General features: G+C 47.9%; 1 protein-coding gene and 1 long non-coding RNA gene across 3 annotated transcripts; one reads left to right on the top strand and one right to left on the bottom strand.

Annotated features, from left to right (window-relative positions):
- The first annotated feature begins 9 nt into the window (after nt 1–9).
- Nucleotides 10–9,438, top strand: RSAD1 (radical S-adenosyl methionine domain containing 1). Of its 2 annotated transcripts, XM_019730945.2 has the most exons (10): nt 21–1,106; nt 1,497–1,630; nt 1,736–1,940; nt 4,022–4,387; nt 4,591–4,654; nt 5,058–5,205; nt 5,415–5,469; nt 6,126–6,229; nt 6,410–6,562; nt 8,970–9,438. In XM_019730945.2, the coding sequence occupies exons 1-9, from the start codon at nt 972–974 to the stop codon at nt 6,525–6,527; spliced, it is 1,329 nt and encodes a 442-aa protein (XP_019586504.2). In that variant the 5' UTR covers nt 21–971; the 3' UTR covers nt 6,528–6,562; nt 8,970–9,438. The 2 variants fall into 2 exon arrangements, with proteins under 2 accessions (XP_019586505.2, XP_019586504.2); XM_019730946.2 differs by lacking the exon at nt 6,410–6,562 and having other exon boundaries at nt 10–1,106.
- Nucleotides 9,439–12,298: 2,860 nt separating this feature from the next.
- On the bottom strand, nt 12,299–12,779 carry LOC141568937 (uncharacterized). Its single transcript, XR_012492276.1, has 2 exons — nt 12,611–12,779; nt 12,299–12,526 (listed from the first exon to the last, which is right to left on the bottom strand). It is a non-coding gene; the product is annotated as an uncharacterized LOC141568937 (long non-coding RNA).
- Nucleotides 12,780–15,667: the final 2,888 nt, after the last annotated feature.

The following is a 15,667-nucleotide window of genomic DNA, read 5'->3' as shown; positions in this document are numbered from 1 at the left end:
TAGGATACTCTGAGTGCCAGGCATTATGCTAGGTGCTTTCAGATACACATTCTCTTGAAACCTTCCCAACAACCCTGTCAAGGAGACATGAGCCCTATTTCACAAATGATGAAATGAAATTCAGGGAAGTTTGGTGTTTTGCCTAAGGGTCACACAGCTGGAATTAGAACCCAGCTGTCTGACTCCAAAGCCCATGATCTTTCCACTTCATGGGACAGTTTAGGTGCCTGCTTTCCTAGCCCTTGCCCTGAATCCTGTCTCCTACCACAGACACCATCCCTGACTCTCCTCCCAGCAGATGTGTGGGGGGGTGCGGGGAAGGGTTGGCCTGATCCAGGAGATGACCTCCTAGTCTCCAGGCCAAGAGGCTTTCCCTGGGATTTTCTGCTGTTTCAACGTTCAGCCCAAGTGCCCTCTCCTCCCATACTGATTCCACCGCCCTTGTAGCAGATTGCTCCACATCACAGAGCCTACTGGCCTGGTATCCAGCAGGTGCTGAATTAATATATATTGGCTGTGTTCCTTTGTTGGTTTGCCTCCCTCCTATCTTATACATCTTATACTGTGACCTAGTCCTATGCATCTGGATTTCCCCAGCGCCCAACTCTGTGCAGGCACATAAAATGTGAAAGAATTCACTGAACGAATTAAGAATTCCTGGATGGATCAGGGGACTCTTTCCCCGGATAGGGTGCCAAAAGGCGGGCAGCTCGCGGCACAACCAACTCCCGGCCTCCAAGGAAAGGAAGGGCAGGCGGCTGCGGTGAGCGCATCGGTGCCCGGCAGGGGGCGCCGCAGTCCCGAAGCTTCGGGTTCTTTCCTCGCCTCGTTGGACGCGGCGCTGGGTCACGCAGCCCCTCTTCCTTCCGCCCGGGCAGCTCACCGGTCCGACTCTGCGCACACTGCGCTGTGGGCGCGTCTCGGGCTCCGATCCTGCCCCGCGCACCGGGCGACCAGACGCAGGACGCGCCATGGCACTCCCGGGAATCCGGGCCCGCGCCTGGGCGGCAGCGGCCAAAGTGGCCCAGAGGCGCCGCCGAGCGGAAGGTGCTGGGAGATCCCGGAGTCCTGAGCCCGGGAACCAGCGCGCGGCGCTTTACGTCCACGTGAGTGGGAAGGTGGAGGCAGAGCTCTGAGCCCGGCTCGGCTGCGCCGGCCGTAACTCACGTATGACGAGTCACGCGTGAGCCCACCTGCCGACTTTCCCGGTCCCCGGACGAGATCTTGGATGAGACCCGGTTCCCTGGCAGGGAAATGTCTGGGTCACCAGCTCGGTGACCTTGACCATGTTATTTCCCTTCTGAACCTGTTTTGTCTTAGTGAAGTGTACATAATAATCCCAGTCCGACCTGCCTTGGGGAGTTGTGTGGCTCAGATGGCGTAGCCACTGTGGATGGACCTGGAATGGGGATGGAGATGTGTGCGACTGTACCCTGGAACTGGTCAGGACAGCCCGGGGTCACCTCTCACCCCGTTTATACTCCCCTTGCCCCCAGTGGCCCTACTGCGAGAAGCGCTGCAGTTACTGCAATTTCAACAAGTACATCCCGCGTGGTGTGGAGGAGGCTGCTGTGAGGAGCTGCCTGGTGACTGAGGCACAAACACTGCTGCGGCTCAGCGGGGTGCGGCGGTGCGTACTGGAGGCTGGAAGTGGATCTTTGGGGAGTGGATAGGACAGGTGCAGGCATCCCAGAGTGCGCCTCCAGGTCTCATCTTCTCCATCCTCTTTCGCCAGGGTGGAGTCTGTGTTCTTTGGTGGGGGCACCCCCAGTCTAGCCAGCCCCCACACTGTGGCTGCTATCCTGGAGGCAGTGGCCCAAGCAACCCACCTGCCTGCAGACTGTGAAGTCACATTGGAGGCCAACCCCACTTCGGCCCCAGGCTCCAGGCTGTCAGCATTCGGGGCAGCAGGAGTCAACAGGTTGTCCATTGGCCTCCAGGTAACCCACCTTACCCACCCCATCCCAGAGCACCCAGCCCTTCAGTGTTGTCTCTCCTCTGGTCACATTCATTTATTGGGCAAACATTTACTGAATTCCTTCTGGGTGCCAGGGCCCAGTAGGTACTGAAAAGTGTATCATGACCCTTCGGTAACTATGTAATTGTTTGCTCCTGTGCTGGACCACTAATCTGTGGGGCAGGGATCATGCATGCCTTTTTGTTCATCACATTATTCCAAGCACCCACCTTAGGGCCTGGCACATAATAGATGCTCAAAAAAGATTTGTTACATGATTGGAGACACAGGAAGAGGCAAATAGTGGGTGGTCAGATCATTGCAGCATGTTAAAGGGGGTCTCTACAAAAGGCTTTCGGAATATAGACTGCAGGGCATCTTAGTCTGATGAAATCGTGGATTTCTTCCTGGAGAGGTAATGTTTAATGAGGAGGAGGAGGTCACCAGGTGTGAGGGGAAAAGACACAGGACATGGAAGAGCCCTGCATGTTTTACGGGAGTTGTGAGTCATTCCTTGTGACTGGAGAGGCTGGAGGCAAGGAAGCCTTCAGCACCATACTTACTAGGGAGTTTGGGGTTTTGCCTAGTGGTGACAGGGGAGCTGTTGAAGGTTTTTAAGTAGGGAGAAACGTATTCCTCTCAGGTTGACCCCTAGTGTTTGCATATCCAGTATTTTCCCCTCTTCTAATACATGTACCACTTTACCGTAGAGTTTGAGATCAGGGCTTTGTCCTGAGGGGACATACTGAAAGGGGCACATCATTTTTGAGAGATTCCAGCCCCAAGTGCCTACATATCTTGACTCTAAGTGTGAAAAAAACCTCAGGAAAACCTAAATTAAGAGACTGTGTGTGTGGTAAGAACAGATAACGTGAGATCTAGCCTAACGATTTTTTTAGTGTGCAGACAGTATTGTTAACTATAAGTGCAGTGACATACAGCAGATTTCTAGACCTTATTCATTAAGACACATTTTGAAACACAACTGGCTTGTAGTCTTCAAAAATGTCAGTGTCATGAAAGACAAAGAAAGACGAAGGATCTAGACTAAAGGAGACTAAAGAGACAATGATAGCTGAGTGCAGTGTGTGACCCCTGATTGGATCCTGGATTAGGGCAGGAAGAGGAAATTACTACAGTAAACATTATTGGGACTGTTGACTGCATTTGAATATGACTGTGTATTAGACAATGGCATTGTATCAGTGTTACATTTCCTGAACTCTGTAATTGGATTGTGGTTATGTAAGAGAAATGTCCTTGTCCTTAGGAAATAAGTATTTAGAGGTAAAAGGGTGCAATGTTTAAGTAACTTAAATTTAAATAACCACTTTGCAAATGCACAGTAGCATGTGGCCAGTGGCTACGATATTCTACTAAAATTGTTCTATATCTGCACTGACCACATGCCATTAAACAATTGGAATGTGATTATTTCAATGTAATTGTTTTAAAATTTGAATAGCCACACATGGTTAGTACCTATTGGACAGTGCAGATATAGAACATTTTCATCGTCACTGAAAGTTGTTTTGGACAGTGCTGGTCTTGACTTACTCTCAAATGATTCAACCTAATGATATATGTGAGCATATTTATGGAGAGACTGAGAAAATGTGGCAAAATGTTAGTTGGTGAATCTAGATGAAGGTATGTATTGAATTTTTCTTTCGCCTTTTCTATAGGTTTGAAATACTTCAAAATAAAAAGTGAAATGTAAAAAGACTCTTGGCTTTGGAGTCAGATAGTCCTAAATTCCAGGTCTGACTTTGCCATTGTATGACCTTGGACAAGTTACTTAGCATCTCTGAACGTCAGTTTTTCTCGTCTGTAAAATGGAGCCAATGTTGGCGGTTTATAAGAATGAATTAGATATTATATAAAAATGCTTGGCACATAATGACCCTTCCGGGAATGATACCCTGGGTACTGGCTTGACTACCTGCCTTCCAGCTCCCTGCCTTGTTCTGCATTTTTGCCTGTATCTGTGTCTCCAGTAACGTCGGGTATTTTTGTTTCCCTCTGAGCTGGCCTGTGCACTTACACTGGACCCTCTCTCCCCAGTCCCTGGACGACACTGAGCTCCAGCTGCTGGGGCGGACACACTCGGCCAGTGATGCTCTGCAGACACTGGCAGAGGCCCGGCGCCTCTTTCCCGGGCGCGTATCTGTGGACCTGATGCTGGGGCTGCCGACACAGCAGGTGGGGCCGTGGCTCAGGCAGCTGAAGAAACTGCTGCTCCACTGTGACGACCACGTCTCCCTCTACCAGTTGTCCCTGGAGCGGGGCACTACCCTCTTCACCCAGGTGCAACAGGGTGTCCTTCCTGCCCCTGATCCTGAGCTCGCTGCTGAGATGTACCAGGAGGGACGGGCAGTGCTTGGGCAGGCTGGCTTCCGCCAGTATGAGGTCTCCAACTTCGCCCGGAATGTAAGTCCTAGGACTGGTGACAGAGAGTGCAGAGTGGGCAAGCTGGGGCATGACCTGGGAAATGTGATCCTGTGGGGAGAAGGGTCTCTGCTGGGTGCTCTGAGGCCTGAGGAGGTGGGACATTCTAACCAGGTGCCTCTTACCTGAACAGAAACGGGGCTACCCTCTTTGCTGTGCACTGACTGTACCCTCCCTCCCCACAGGGGGCGCTTAGTACCCACAATTGGACTTACTGGCAGTGCGGTCAGTACCTTGGCATTGGGCCTGGTGAGTTCCCTGTAAACCATAGAACAGATGACTCAGGAATGGAATGTCATGGCTGTGTGATCCTGGGCCACTTGTTAACATCTAAGCCTCTGTTTCTTCATATGTAAAGTGTGGCCCAAAAAAGGATGCCGTAGAGCCATTGCGTGTATTTTAAGGTGCTTGATACAGTACCTGGCACTGTGCTTCTCAGTCTCTAGCGTGCATCAGAATTACCTGGAGGGCTTGTGAAAACTCAGATTCCTGGGCCCCAACTCCAGAATTTCTGATTGGACAGGTTGGGTGTAGGGCCTGAGAAATTAGGCTGTTGGTCCAGGGACCACACTTTGAGAAGCCCTGAGTTAACATCAGGCAAGCACTGAATGTTTGCTGTTATGAAAGTAGGGGTGGTTGTTGATGTTGTCAGGGGCCCATGGGCGATTTGTGCCCCAGGGGGCCGGGGGCCACGTTCGGGAAGCTCGGATCCAGACCCTGGAGCCTGACATCTGGATGAAGGAGGTGATGCTGTATGGTCATGGCACCCGGAAGCACACCCCACTGGGCAAGCTGGAGCTGTGAGCATCTGAGGGCACAGGGCTCTTTACCCGGGGTTCCCTTGCACCCCCAGAACCACCACCATGTTCACCTCTTTATTTCCTGCCCTGTTCTGCCCCCATACTGCATGATCCTCATTAGCCCCCCATACACGCAGCCCGGCATAGGGTTTAAAGACGGGGAGAAGCCAGGTCTCCTCTCCAAGACCCTTTGACGGTTTTCCTTTTAGGCTGGAGGAAGTTTTGGCTATGGGGCTACGCACAGACGTGGGGATCACTCACGAGGTAAGGGGTCAAGCAGCTGTGGCACCCTGCTTCCTACTTCTCAGCTGTGCAGAATCATTTTCGGTCTCCCTCACTCCTTTATACACATCCCTCCCATTCCTCTGGGGCTGGCAGCTGGAGGTGGGGCTTTAACCCAGCCGAGACCTGGTGGGCACTGCGGTGCCAGGGTGAGAACCCTAGACTTGGACTGCAGAAACCTGGGCTCTAGTCCCTGTTCTACTGCAACCTTGGGCATGCATCCTTTCACCTCTCTGAACTCCAGTTTTCTCAGCTCTAGGGAATAGACTGGATTAAGGGTTTTCAAATGTTTTTAAGCAGCACTGAAAGTGTAGATAGGATATGCAGTAGATGGTCGATCAAACTTAAAATTGCTCTGGATGAAGTCAGAGCCATAAAGCCCTGGCTGAGGCTGGGTGAGGTTGGGAGAAGGATTGGAGGGAGACCCGGCGTTGCTGGGAGCTCGGTTTTGACTTGAACATGGAATAGGAGTAAAGGTACTTACCTCGCTGCTGACCTATTGGCCTGGGCCTAGTTGCTAAGATCCTTGCACTGGACTGGACCCTCCCTCACCACACCCCCAGCCACATGGCCCAGAAGAGCCCCAGCAGCTATCCACCCTGTGGCCCCTGCACCTCTGACTCTTCTGGTCTCCCCAGCACTGGCAGCAGTTTGAGCCCCAGTTGACCCTTTGGGACGTGTTTGGAGCAAGCAAGGAGGTGGACACATTGTTGGAGCAGGGCCTATTGCGGCTGGATCACAGGTGTGTTGGGGGTGGGGGGTGGTTAGGAGCCCTTGGGATCCCTGACTATAGATCACATACCCAGGAGAAGTGAGAAAGACCAATAAGGAGGGGCCTGAGGGTTCTGGGTGACACTGGTGGAGGGTGGGCCTTGAAAATGGTGAGACGAGGCAGTCATATCCAGGCCTCTTGTTTTCCCAGGGGTCTTCGTTGTTCCTGGGAGGGTCTGGCCGTGCTGGACTCTCTGTTGCTGACCCTTCTACCTCTCCTCCAAGAGGTCTGGCAGCAGAGAGCCCTCTCCCCTGTGCCAGAAGGATGACCAGATGTTGCTGTATCAGAGGGACACTGTGCCAGGTGGGCTTGGGGGCGGGGCTGACACCGCAGACATCTCCCCTGGCAGGAGCCATCTCAGCCCTGGTCATTATAGCATCCCCAGGAGACCAGCTAGTGAGGTGAACGGGAGGACCTTTCTGGCCTCGGAACTGGCATCAAGTGTACCCACCACTGCCAGAGAAGGAGTAGTGGTTTCTGTGAGTGCCTCTCACTAGTGGCCTCTAAAGCAAATCTAGGCTGGCAAGAGATTCTGAGGAATCTAGCTCTCAGGCTTCCAGCCCCTGTAATACAGGAGAGGACATAGAAGGGATGGAGAATGCTGATGGACCCATTTGTATATCCAGTACAGCTGGACTCTGAGAACAGTGGGAAAGATCAGAGCGAGCCTTGCCCCTTCTCTTTTGGCAACCAGGATATGTTTGGGGTGTCAGGAGCCTCACAGACCCTGCCGAGTCCTCTCTCCCAGTCCCTTCTCCTCTGCAGCCTTTCCCTTGAGAGAGTGAAGGTGAGGGGAGCAAGCAGGGAAAGGGGAGAGGAGATGAATACAGAAAAGCCCCCAAAGCCTGGTAATTCTCCCCTGGCCTTTTACTTGCAGAAATGGTCACCCGGTTTTATTTAAATAGCCTAATAAGACCGTCTGGAGCCTGCCTTGACTATGGTGCTGTCCTTTGTCCTGGCCCCTTCCTGGATTGCGGAATCCTGATTTGGGGGCTAGTGGCTAAGTCTAAGCTGAGATTTCTTCCTGTTCCCTGACAAATATTTACCGAATGATTGAGCATCCATCAGTGAGCCTTGCCTGATTCAGTGATTAGACCGACGGTTGCAAAATATTAATTTCTGACTTTATTTTTCCATCTATATTCATTAATTGAGCATCCATATAAAAGGAGCTTTCCCTTTTTGAAGGGCCGATACTCTTAATCTAGAAATCACATGCAGGGTGCGTGTATATATGTGTGTGAGAGAAAGGCGTTTTGCTGTGAGGAGGCTTCATAAATTTTCAAATCAAAGGGTCCTGTGATGCCAAAAGTAATGTAGTACTGCTGCAAATCGGGGCATGCCAAGCTCAGCCTCTAGCTAGCTGGGTGACTAACGATGGGGTTCTCCACCCCTCAGAGGTGAGCGCGTGCATTGCCCGTGTGACTAGTGGGTGTGAATATCAGTCCTTCTGTGACCCTGTGGTAACGTGGTAAGTGTTACTACCTCTCATTTATTCATGAAATATTTAGCAAGCACTACTGGTGTGCCAGGCTCTGTGCCGGGCACACAGAGAGGAATAAGACCTGTTCCAGCCCTTGAGGAACTCATTGCCATGTTGATAGATGTGTAAAGAGATACATTTCAGGGTTATCAGTGAGGGTGTACAGGCGGACCGTAGAAGCCTGCAGTGCATTTGGTTCTGAGGCTGGGAGCAGAAAGGGGGCACACATTTTCCTCACCACCTCCTGTGGCTCTAGGGCAGTTTGCAGGGTGACCGATGCTGCCTGGGAGAGCCTCTTCCTGATCTTGATATTCAAGAAGTGAGCACGGGGCCGGAGCAGGTGCACCATCAGATAACCTGGGCCCACTCAGGTTTCTCCCAGCAGCCCGGGCTCGTGCCACCTGAGATGCCCAGGCCCTCCCTGCTGGGGCACCTCACGAGGCCTGTGCAGACATCCTGGACAGGAGCCAGGGCCAAGTGGGGGTGGCATGGATGAGCTTCTGTGACTCAGCCTGGTCCCACCCGCCTCAGGTGAATCAGAATCTCCCGGAGGCAGAGCCCAGGAATCTAGTTTTTAAATGCTTCCTAAATGGCTCTAATAATCAGGCCAGTTTGGGAAGCCCTGTCATTGCCTGCCTTCCATCCTGGGAGGCTGGGATCAGGAGGAACGATGGGGACACAGCTACTTCCAGACGTGACCAACTAGAGTGGGGTCCTTCGCTCTGTGTCTAGGCCTTCCATGGCTCATCCATCAAAGGGCTTCTCCTTCATAGTGAGACTTTTATTGTCATTTTTCACCTGCCCTACTGAAAAGCACATGAACACAATTAAAAGGGGTGAACAAGCTACTTTGGTGATGAGAGGAGTTGGGGGAAATGTAGTATGTGTGGGTGTGTGGTTATAGCATGAAGGACCAACCTCCTGAGTGCAAGACCACTGACAATTATCAAGCCCTATGACTGAGTCCCCCACCCCCACCCTCACCAAATAGTATGAAGTAGGCAGGGCAGCTCTTATAATTTCCATGTTACATACAGGGATGTTCAAATAGGCCCTTGAACTGGACTCTAGTCATATAAGTAGTAAGTAGCAGACCTGGTATAATACTTCTGAACATCTAGAACTGTCTGTTACATCATCATATTATACTTACAGTGGGTCCAGGTCAATTGATCTATCTCTTAAATTAGGCAAAATCCTGACCTCTCTCTCCCCTCTCTGCCTCAGGCTTGAAGCTGCCATTTTGGCCTGGTGCTGGGTAGCTCGGATTTGGTGTCTATATTTTCCCTCCAGAAGAGGCTCGGACAATGAGAACCTATGTGTCTCATCTCCGTGAGACCATCCACTTCCTGGGACAGACCTGCATTCTGCAAAGAAAAAGACCTTAAATAATAGGATTGCTACAGACTGAATGTTTGTGCCCCCCCGAATTTATATGTGGAAACCTCATCCGCAAGGTGGGGCCTTTGGGGGTGATTAGGTCATGAGGATGGAGTCCTCATGAATGGGATTAGTGCCCTATGAAAAGAGACCTCAGGGAGCTCCCCCTACCCTTGTACCACGTGAGGACTTGGAGCGAAGACAGATGTCTGTCAGCCAGGAAGCAGACTCTCAGCAGATACTGAATCTGCTGGCACCGTCATCTTAGACTTCCCAGCCTCGGACTGTGAGAAATAAATGTTTGTTGTCTAAGGCACCCAGCCTATGGTATTTTTGTTGAAGCAGCCCGAACAGACTAAGGCAGGGATGAAATAACTTTTGTGGTCAATTGTATTACTGTTCAGAATGTTTACCACCCTTCCTGGATGCCCCTCCCTGAGGGCCTGCTGGGGATTGATCTACGCCTGCCCTCTTAAACCTGGGCAGTACTGTGAGACTTGCTCACACTGACTGTAAGAGCCAGTGGGTGGCCCACCGTCTCCCGTCTCTGCCAAAGAGACCTGCAGTGTTCACAGCGTGATCGTGTCATCAGCCTGGGTCCTAGACTGAGAAGATAGTGGGCAGAGGAGCAGCCAACCACAGTGACCCAAACAGGAGACATTCATGTTCATTGTTACAAACCGTAGATTTTCGGGTTGTTTATTAGTGCAGCATAATTGAGACTCCACTGACTGATCCAATTTGTAATCCCACCATTCAAAGATGAGTCACTGTTAATGATTCTGGCGTGTATTTTAGCAAAATGTTCTTGGACGCAAAGGAACATATTTAGATACACAATCTTACAAAAAATGAGATAATAGACATCTTCCTTTGGAGGCTTCTTGTTCTAGCTAATGTGGTGGGCATCCTTTCATGTCAAATGGGTATCTACATCCTTGTTTTTTAGTGTAGCTTCATAGTATAGCACTGCATGGTTATGGCAAAATTTATACGACCAATTCCTTTTTGGTGAAACTGAGGGTTTAATTCTGATTTTTACAAACTCTGTGATGAACATCTTTTATAAATATTTTTCTGCGCTCGCTGGCCTGTTTCCTTAGGTTTAGAATAAATCCCAAGAAATGGGATTGCTGACTGAGTATACTCACATCCTTTGTTTGGGTGCACAATGCCCAGCTACCCTCCAGGAAGCCTGCCTCGTTGATGCTCTTGCCACGTTACTAGTGCTAATTTCTCTATAATCTTGACAGTAGCCAGCATGATCCATTTTTCCAAATGATTCCAATCTGAAGAGCACTCTTAACCCCAGCTTTATTGTCAGCTAATCCACTGCCTCCCTAACTCTGGCATCAACTTTGTCCATCTGATCACTCAAGTCAGAGCAAAGGCGACAACCCCTGGGGCCACCCACGTAGAAGACCAAACTGCAAGTGTTTGCCAGTGTGTTTCCTCTGAAGTTCTCTTATCCAGACCCCCCCCCCCCCCTTTCTGGGAGAATCCCAAATCTCCCTTCTGTCTTTCCCTGCTCCCCCCTTTTTTTTTTCCTGCAGGGATTTTTAAAGCCTTTTTCTTTTCTTTTTTAAATCACACAAACATTTAAGAAACAGAATTCTAAATGAAGAAGAAATAAATCACCCATAATCAGTGGCCCCAACAAATTAAACTTTTTATTTGTCCATGTTCCCTTCTAGTTCTCGTCCAAATGCATGCAGGAGTTTAGCCCAGTTGTGCGGCTGCCACAGATCTAATTCTGGGTTCTGCCCTTTTTGCTTCTCGTTCTGCAATAAACATTTTTCCGTGTTGTTACATGGTCATCATCTTTTTCATTTTCATTGCACAATGTTCCAATCAGTGATTGATTTAATAATTACTACCCTCATGTAAGTCACTTTAAGTGGTTCCCCATTTTCCTCTATTATAAATAATTCTGTGGTGCATATTTTTATGGCTATTGCTTTTTCCTTCATTTGAGATATTTCCTCAGGTTGGTTCCCAAGAGATAGATAGGTCAAAGGGTATGAATGCTTTAATAACTCTTGGTGTGACTTGTAATATTGTTTAACAAAAGGTTTTTCTTTTTTTTTTCCTGCTCAAAAATAATGTTTTTTTCCTCTTTTTCAATCATATAGAAGAAGAAAATTCTACCACCCAGAAATTAGTAGAACAGGGGAACAGGACTTTAGTAGAAGGGGAACGGGAAATTACTGGGGGACAGTGTGTACTTCCATGACTTTTTTCCAAGTCAAGTTGTTGTCCTTTCAGTCTTAGTTGTGGAGGGCACAGCTCAGCTCCAGGTCCAGTTGCTGTTGCTAGTTGCAGGGGGTGCAGCCCATCATCCCTTGCGGGTGTTGAACCGGCAACCTTGTGGTTGACAGGACACGCTCCCACCAACTGAGCCATCCGGGAGTTCACTGGCAGCTCAGCTCAAGGTGCCGTGTTCAATCTTAGTTGCAGGGGGCGCTGCCCACCATCCCTTGCAGGATCTCGAGGAATTGAACGGGCAACCTTGTGGTTGAGAGCCCACTGGCCCATGTGGGAATCAAACCGGCAGCCTTCGGAGTTAGGAGCACGGAGCTCTAACCCCGTGAGCCACCGGGCCGGCCCCCTCCAGACATCTCCTGATGCGTAGATATACATATAGATGTGGAAATAAAAACAATTTTTCACAAAAGGGATCATATTCATGTGCCAGTTTTGCAACCTGTGTTTTTTACTCAACAACATTTCCTGGGCTTTCCTAATTGGTGCTGCCACCACCAGTGCCTGTGTGGTAGCATAATGTAGTATAGTAATAGCTGTGAGCCGGGCACGTGCCACCAATGTTATCTGCCTTAGCTCCTTTAAGCTCCACAACAACCCGATGAGATAAGTCCCGTTATTATACATTTTGCAGATGAGTAAACAGGCTCAGAGAAACTGACTGCCCAAGGTCACATAAGTAGGACGTAGTGGGCTGGCACTCAACTTGAGTTCTCTGGGGCTCCAAAACAGATGCTTATACAGATAATACATGAACCCACTCTTACTGTAAAATTAATGATAAATGCAAGCAATACCATAGCATAGAAAGCAAAGTGTGAAAGTTCTCTTTACACTTCCACAGGGGTTTGATGTGTGTTATCAGTTAAGTTTACGTTTAACTGTTTATGACATAAAATCAAAGTGACATAAAATTAAACAAATTTATTTATTTTTCTTCCACATCAAAGAAGTCTGGACAAAGCATTTCAGGGCTAGCGTGGTGGACCCATGCTCATGGGTCATGAAGAACTCAGGCTTCTGTCTCGATGCTCTGTGTCCTCACTTCATAACTTCCATCCCTAAGGTCTACACCTGGTTGAATGTGGTCCCTGGAGCTCCAGCCACCACGTCTGCATTCCAGGCAATGAGAAGGAGAAAGGCTGGAAGGGCAACAGTATGTTTTTCCAGCTGAATCAAGCCTCTGTAAAGCGCTCCCTGAAAGTCCCCCTGCTCCATTTCCTTACCTCTGAAAGTAGGGACCGTGCCTTCAAGGTCATTACAAGGTTGGTAATGATGGATGGATAATTGGATGGATGGGAAGAGCCTAGTGCAGTTCCTGGCACAAAAATGCACATTTGACAAATGTGGTCATTAATAACTATTAGTGTTACCATTGTGATTTACACTGCCCTGGGCATGCTCGCCCTAAAGAAGATAGGTCCCAAACGGGAATTCCTGGTGCCTGAGAAGACAGAGAAACCTGTTTCCCTGTGATTCTGAAACTTGTTGGTAGGTAACCCTGGGCTTCTGGAAGAAATTTCCCTGACCCAGTGTAGAACTTGCCACCTCCCAAGTAGCTGGGAGGGTGTGTGCCACAGGGCAGACTGACAGCTCCTGGCAGCAGCACCCACAAGGAAAGGAAGGGCCTCCACTAGGTGATTCCTCATACCAGCCCCTTGCTCTTGCCCATCAGGTCACACAGGAGCAACGCCATTCCTCTGGTGGCTGACTATGCAGGCAGGGACCACCCCCACCTGCCTCCCAGACCCTAACGTGGGACACACACCCAGCGTGTGCTTTTCCTTTGCCCTCACCTCTGCATTAGGTCTCTCCTCATCCTTCTCTAGACCTTGGGCCTTTTTACCTCCACTCCTGCTGTCCCTGCCTCAGCCTGGGGCTTCCCCCTGCCCTTGAACCTGACCAATTTACACAGGCCTCACTTGCTTTGCTGACCTTTCTTACAGTGACTAAGACCACGGTGAGAGGCCAGAACCCCTTTCTGAGAGTCTTGGCAGCACTGATGAGGGACGAGGTGGACAGGGCCTCGGCTCAGGGGGGCTGCTTTAGATCACGGAGGAAGTGGCTATGGAAACGCCCCTCCCAGTCCCCACCCTGAACTAACCCTACAGATGAATTTATGAACAATACAGTATGAGCTATGAAAACTGTCAAGCAGACAATCCTGCTTGAACAAGGCCTGAAGGTCCAGGGATAATTGAAGAATCCTACTCATGCACAGCAGGTTGAGCACAGGAACTGTGAATGGTTCCCCCAGGGCCTGGAGTGTGAGAGCTTGCATTCAGATCCCAGCTCTACCTCCTGTTAGCGGCTTAATCTCAGGCAAGGTACTTAACATTTCTATGCCTCAGTTTCCTCATCTGTAAAATGCAGATACTATTGATATTCTCTGTCTCATGTGGTTGTTGTAAACATTCAAGAAGGTAGCACACACGACTAAAACAACCAAACAAAAATATATAAATTTCATCAAAATTTAAAACTTGTGTGCATCAAAGAACACTCTCAAGAAAGTAAAAGGAAACCCCACAGAATGGGAGAAAATATTTGCAAATCTTACATCTGATAAAGGTTTCATACCCAGCATATGTAAAGAATCCCTACAATGTAACAACAAAAAAGATAAACAACCCAATAAAAAAAAAGGGGCAAAGGATGTGAATAAACATGCCTCCGGAGAAGATGTACAAATAGACAACACGTGAAAAGCTGCTTAATCTATTAAGCTATTAAGGAAATGCAAGTCAAAACCATTCCACACCCACAGGGATACTTATGCTTTAAAAAAAAAAAGAAAATAACAAGTGTTGGCCAGTATGTGGAGAATTGAGAACCCTCATACATTGCTGGTGGGAATGTAAAATGGTGCAGCCACTGTGAAAAACAATCTGGCAGTTCCTCAAAAAGTTAAACAGAGAGTTACCCTATGACCTGGCACTTCCACTCCTAGGTAGATAGCTAAGAGAATTGAAAACATATGTTCACACAAAAACTTGTACACAAATGTTCCTAGTAGCATTATTCATAATAGCCACAAAGTGGGAACTCAAATGTCCACTAACTGATGAATGGATAAGTAAAATGTGGTATATTCATACAATGAAATATTATTCAGCAATAAAAAGAAATGAAGTGCTGATACATGTTACATGGATGAAACTTGAAAGCATTTTGCTAAGTGAAAGAAACCAGACATGAAAGGCCACATATTATGTGATTTCATGTATATATGAAATGTCTAGAATAAGCAAATCCATAGAGACAGAACATAGGGTATTGTTTGCTAGGGGTAGGGAAGAGAGGGAATTGGGAAGTGACTGCTAATGGGTACAAGTTTTCTTTTTGGGTGATGGAAATGTTTTGGAACTAGCTAGTGGTGACAGTCATACAACTTTGTGAATATAGTAACAAACACTGAATTGTACACTTTAAATGGTACATTTTATGTTATATAAAATTTTATATTATGTGAATTATATTTCAATTAAAAAAAAAAGTTGGGACACATAAATGCTTCAAAGGCTACCCAGTCCATGATAAGCACACAGTAAAATCAGTTGCCATTTAGTTTATTAACTCCACTGGACTTGGGTGTTTGGATCAGGCAGAAGGAAAAAACTCCTAAAAGGCACATGACCTTTAGAGATTGAATTCACATACTTAATATATGTTAAAGCATTTTTTGCACGTGGTTTCTTCTTTCACTTACTTTCCTACTTAGTTTTGATTTTACATACTTTATACACATGTATACATATATAATATAGAAGCATTTATTTGTGTGGTTTTTAAATTTTATTTTCATGATCACTTTAGATATTTTTAAGGTTATGAAATAGGTTTCCAAGGCTCAAATTGCATCTGCTTTTGAAGCTTCGATTGCGTTGTGAGTCCACGGTTGTGAAACCATGTGGCTCAGCTTGTCTGCTTAAGGTCAGGCCTGTGATGGAGGAGGATGCTCACTGACCTTGGGGTTTAAAGATCTGAGATTGAGGCTTAGCTCTTTGGCTTACAAACTATGTGACCTGGGACGAGATTAAGTTTGCTAGATTTAGCAAATAAAAATATAGACACCCAGTTACATTTGAATTTCAGATAAACCAATAAGTGTTTAGTATATGTCCCAAATATTGCATGGGACATATTTATACTATCTATCTATCTATCTATCTATCTATCTATCTATCTATCTATCTATCTACTGCTCTATATCTATATGTATATCTATCTATCTATCTATCTAGCTCTATATCTATATAGAGCTAGATAGATAGATAGATATT

This window comes from Rhinolophus sinicus, linkage group LG15, assembly GCF_036562045.2.
Source record: "Rhinolophus sinicus isolate RSC01 linkage group LG15, ASM3656204v1, whole genome shotgun sequence".
Classification (NCBI taxonomy): domain Eukaryota; kingdom Metazoa; phylum Chordata; class Mammalia; order Chiroptera; family Rhinolophidae; genus Rhinolophus; species Rhinolophus sinicus.
Note: the sequence above shows the minus strand (reverse complement) of the source record. Positions and strands in the feature narration are given on the sequence as shown.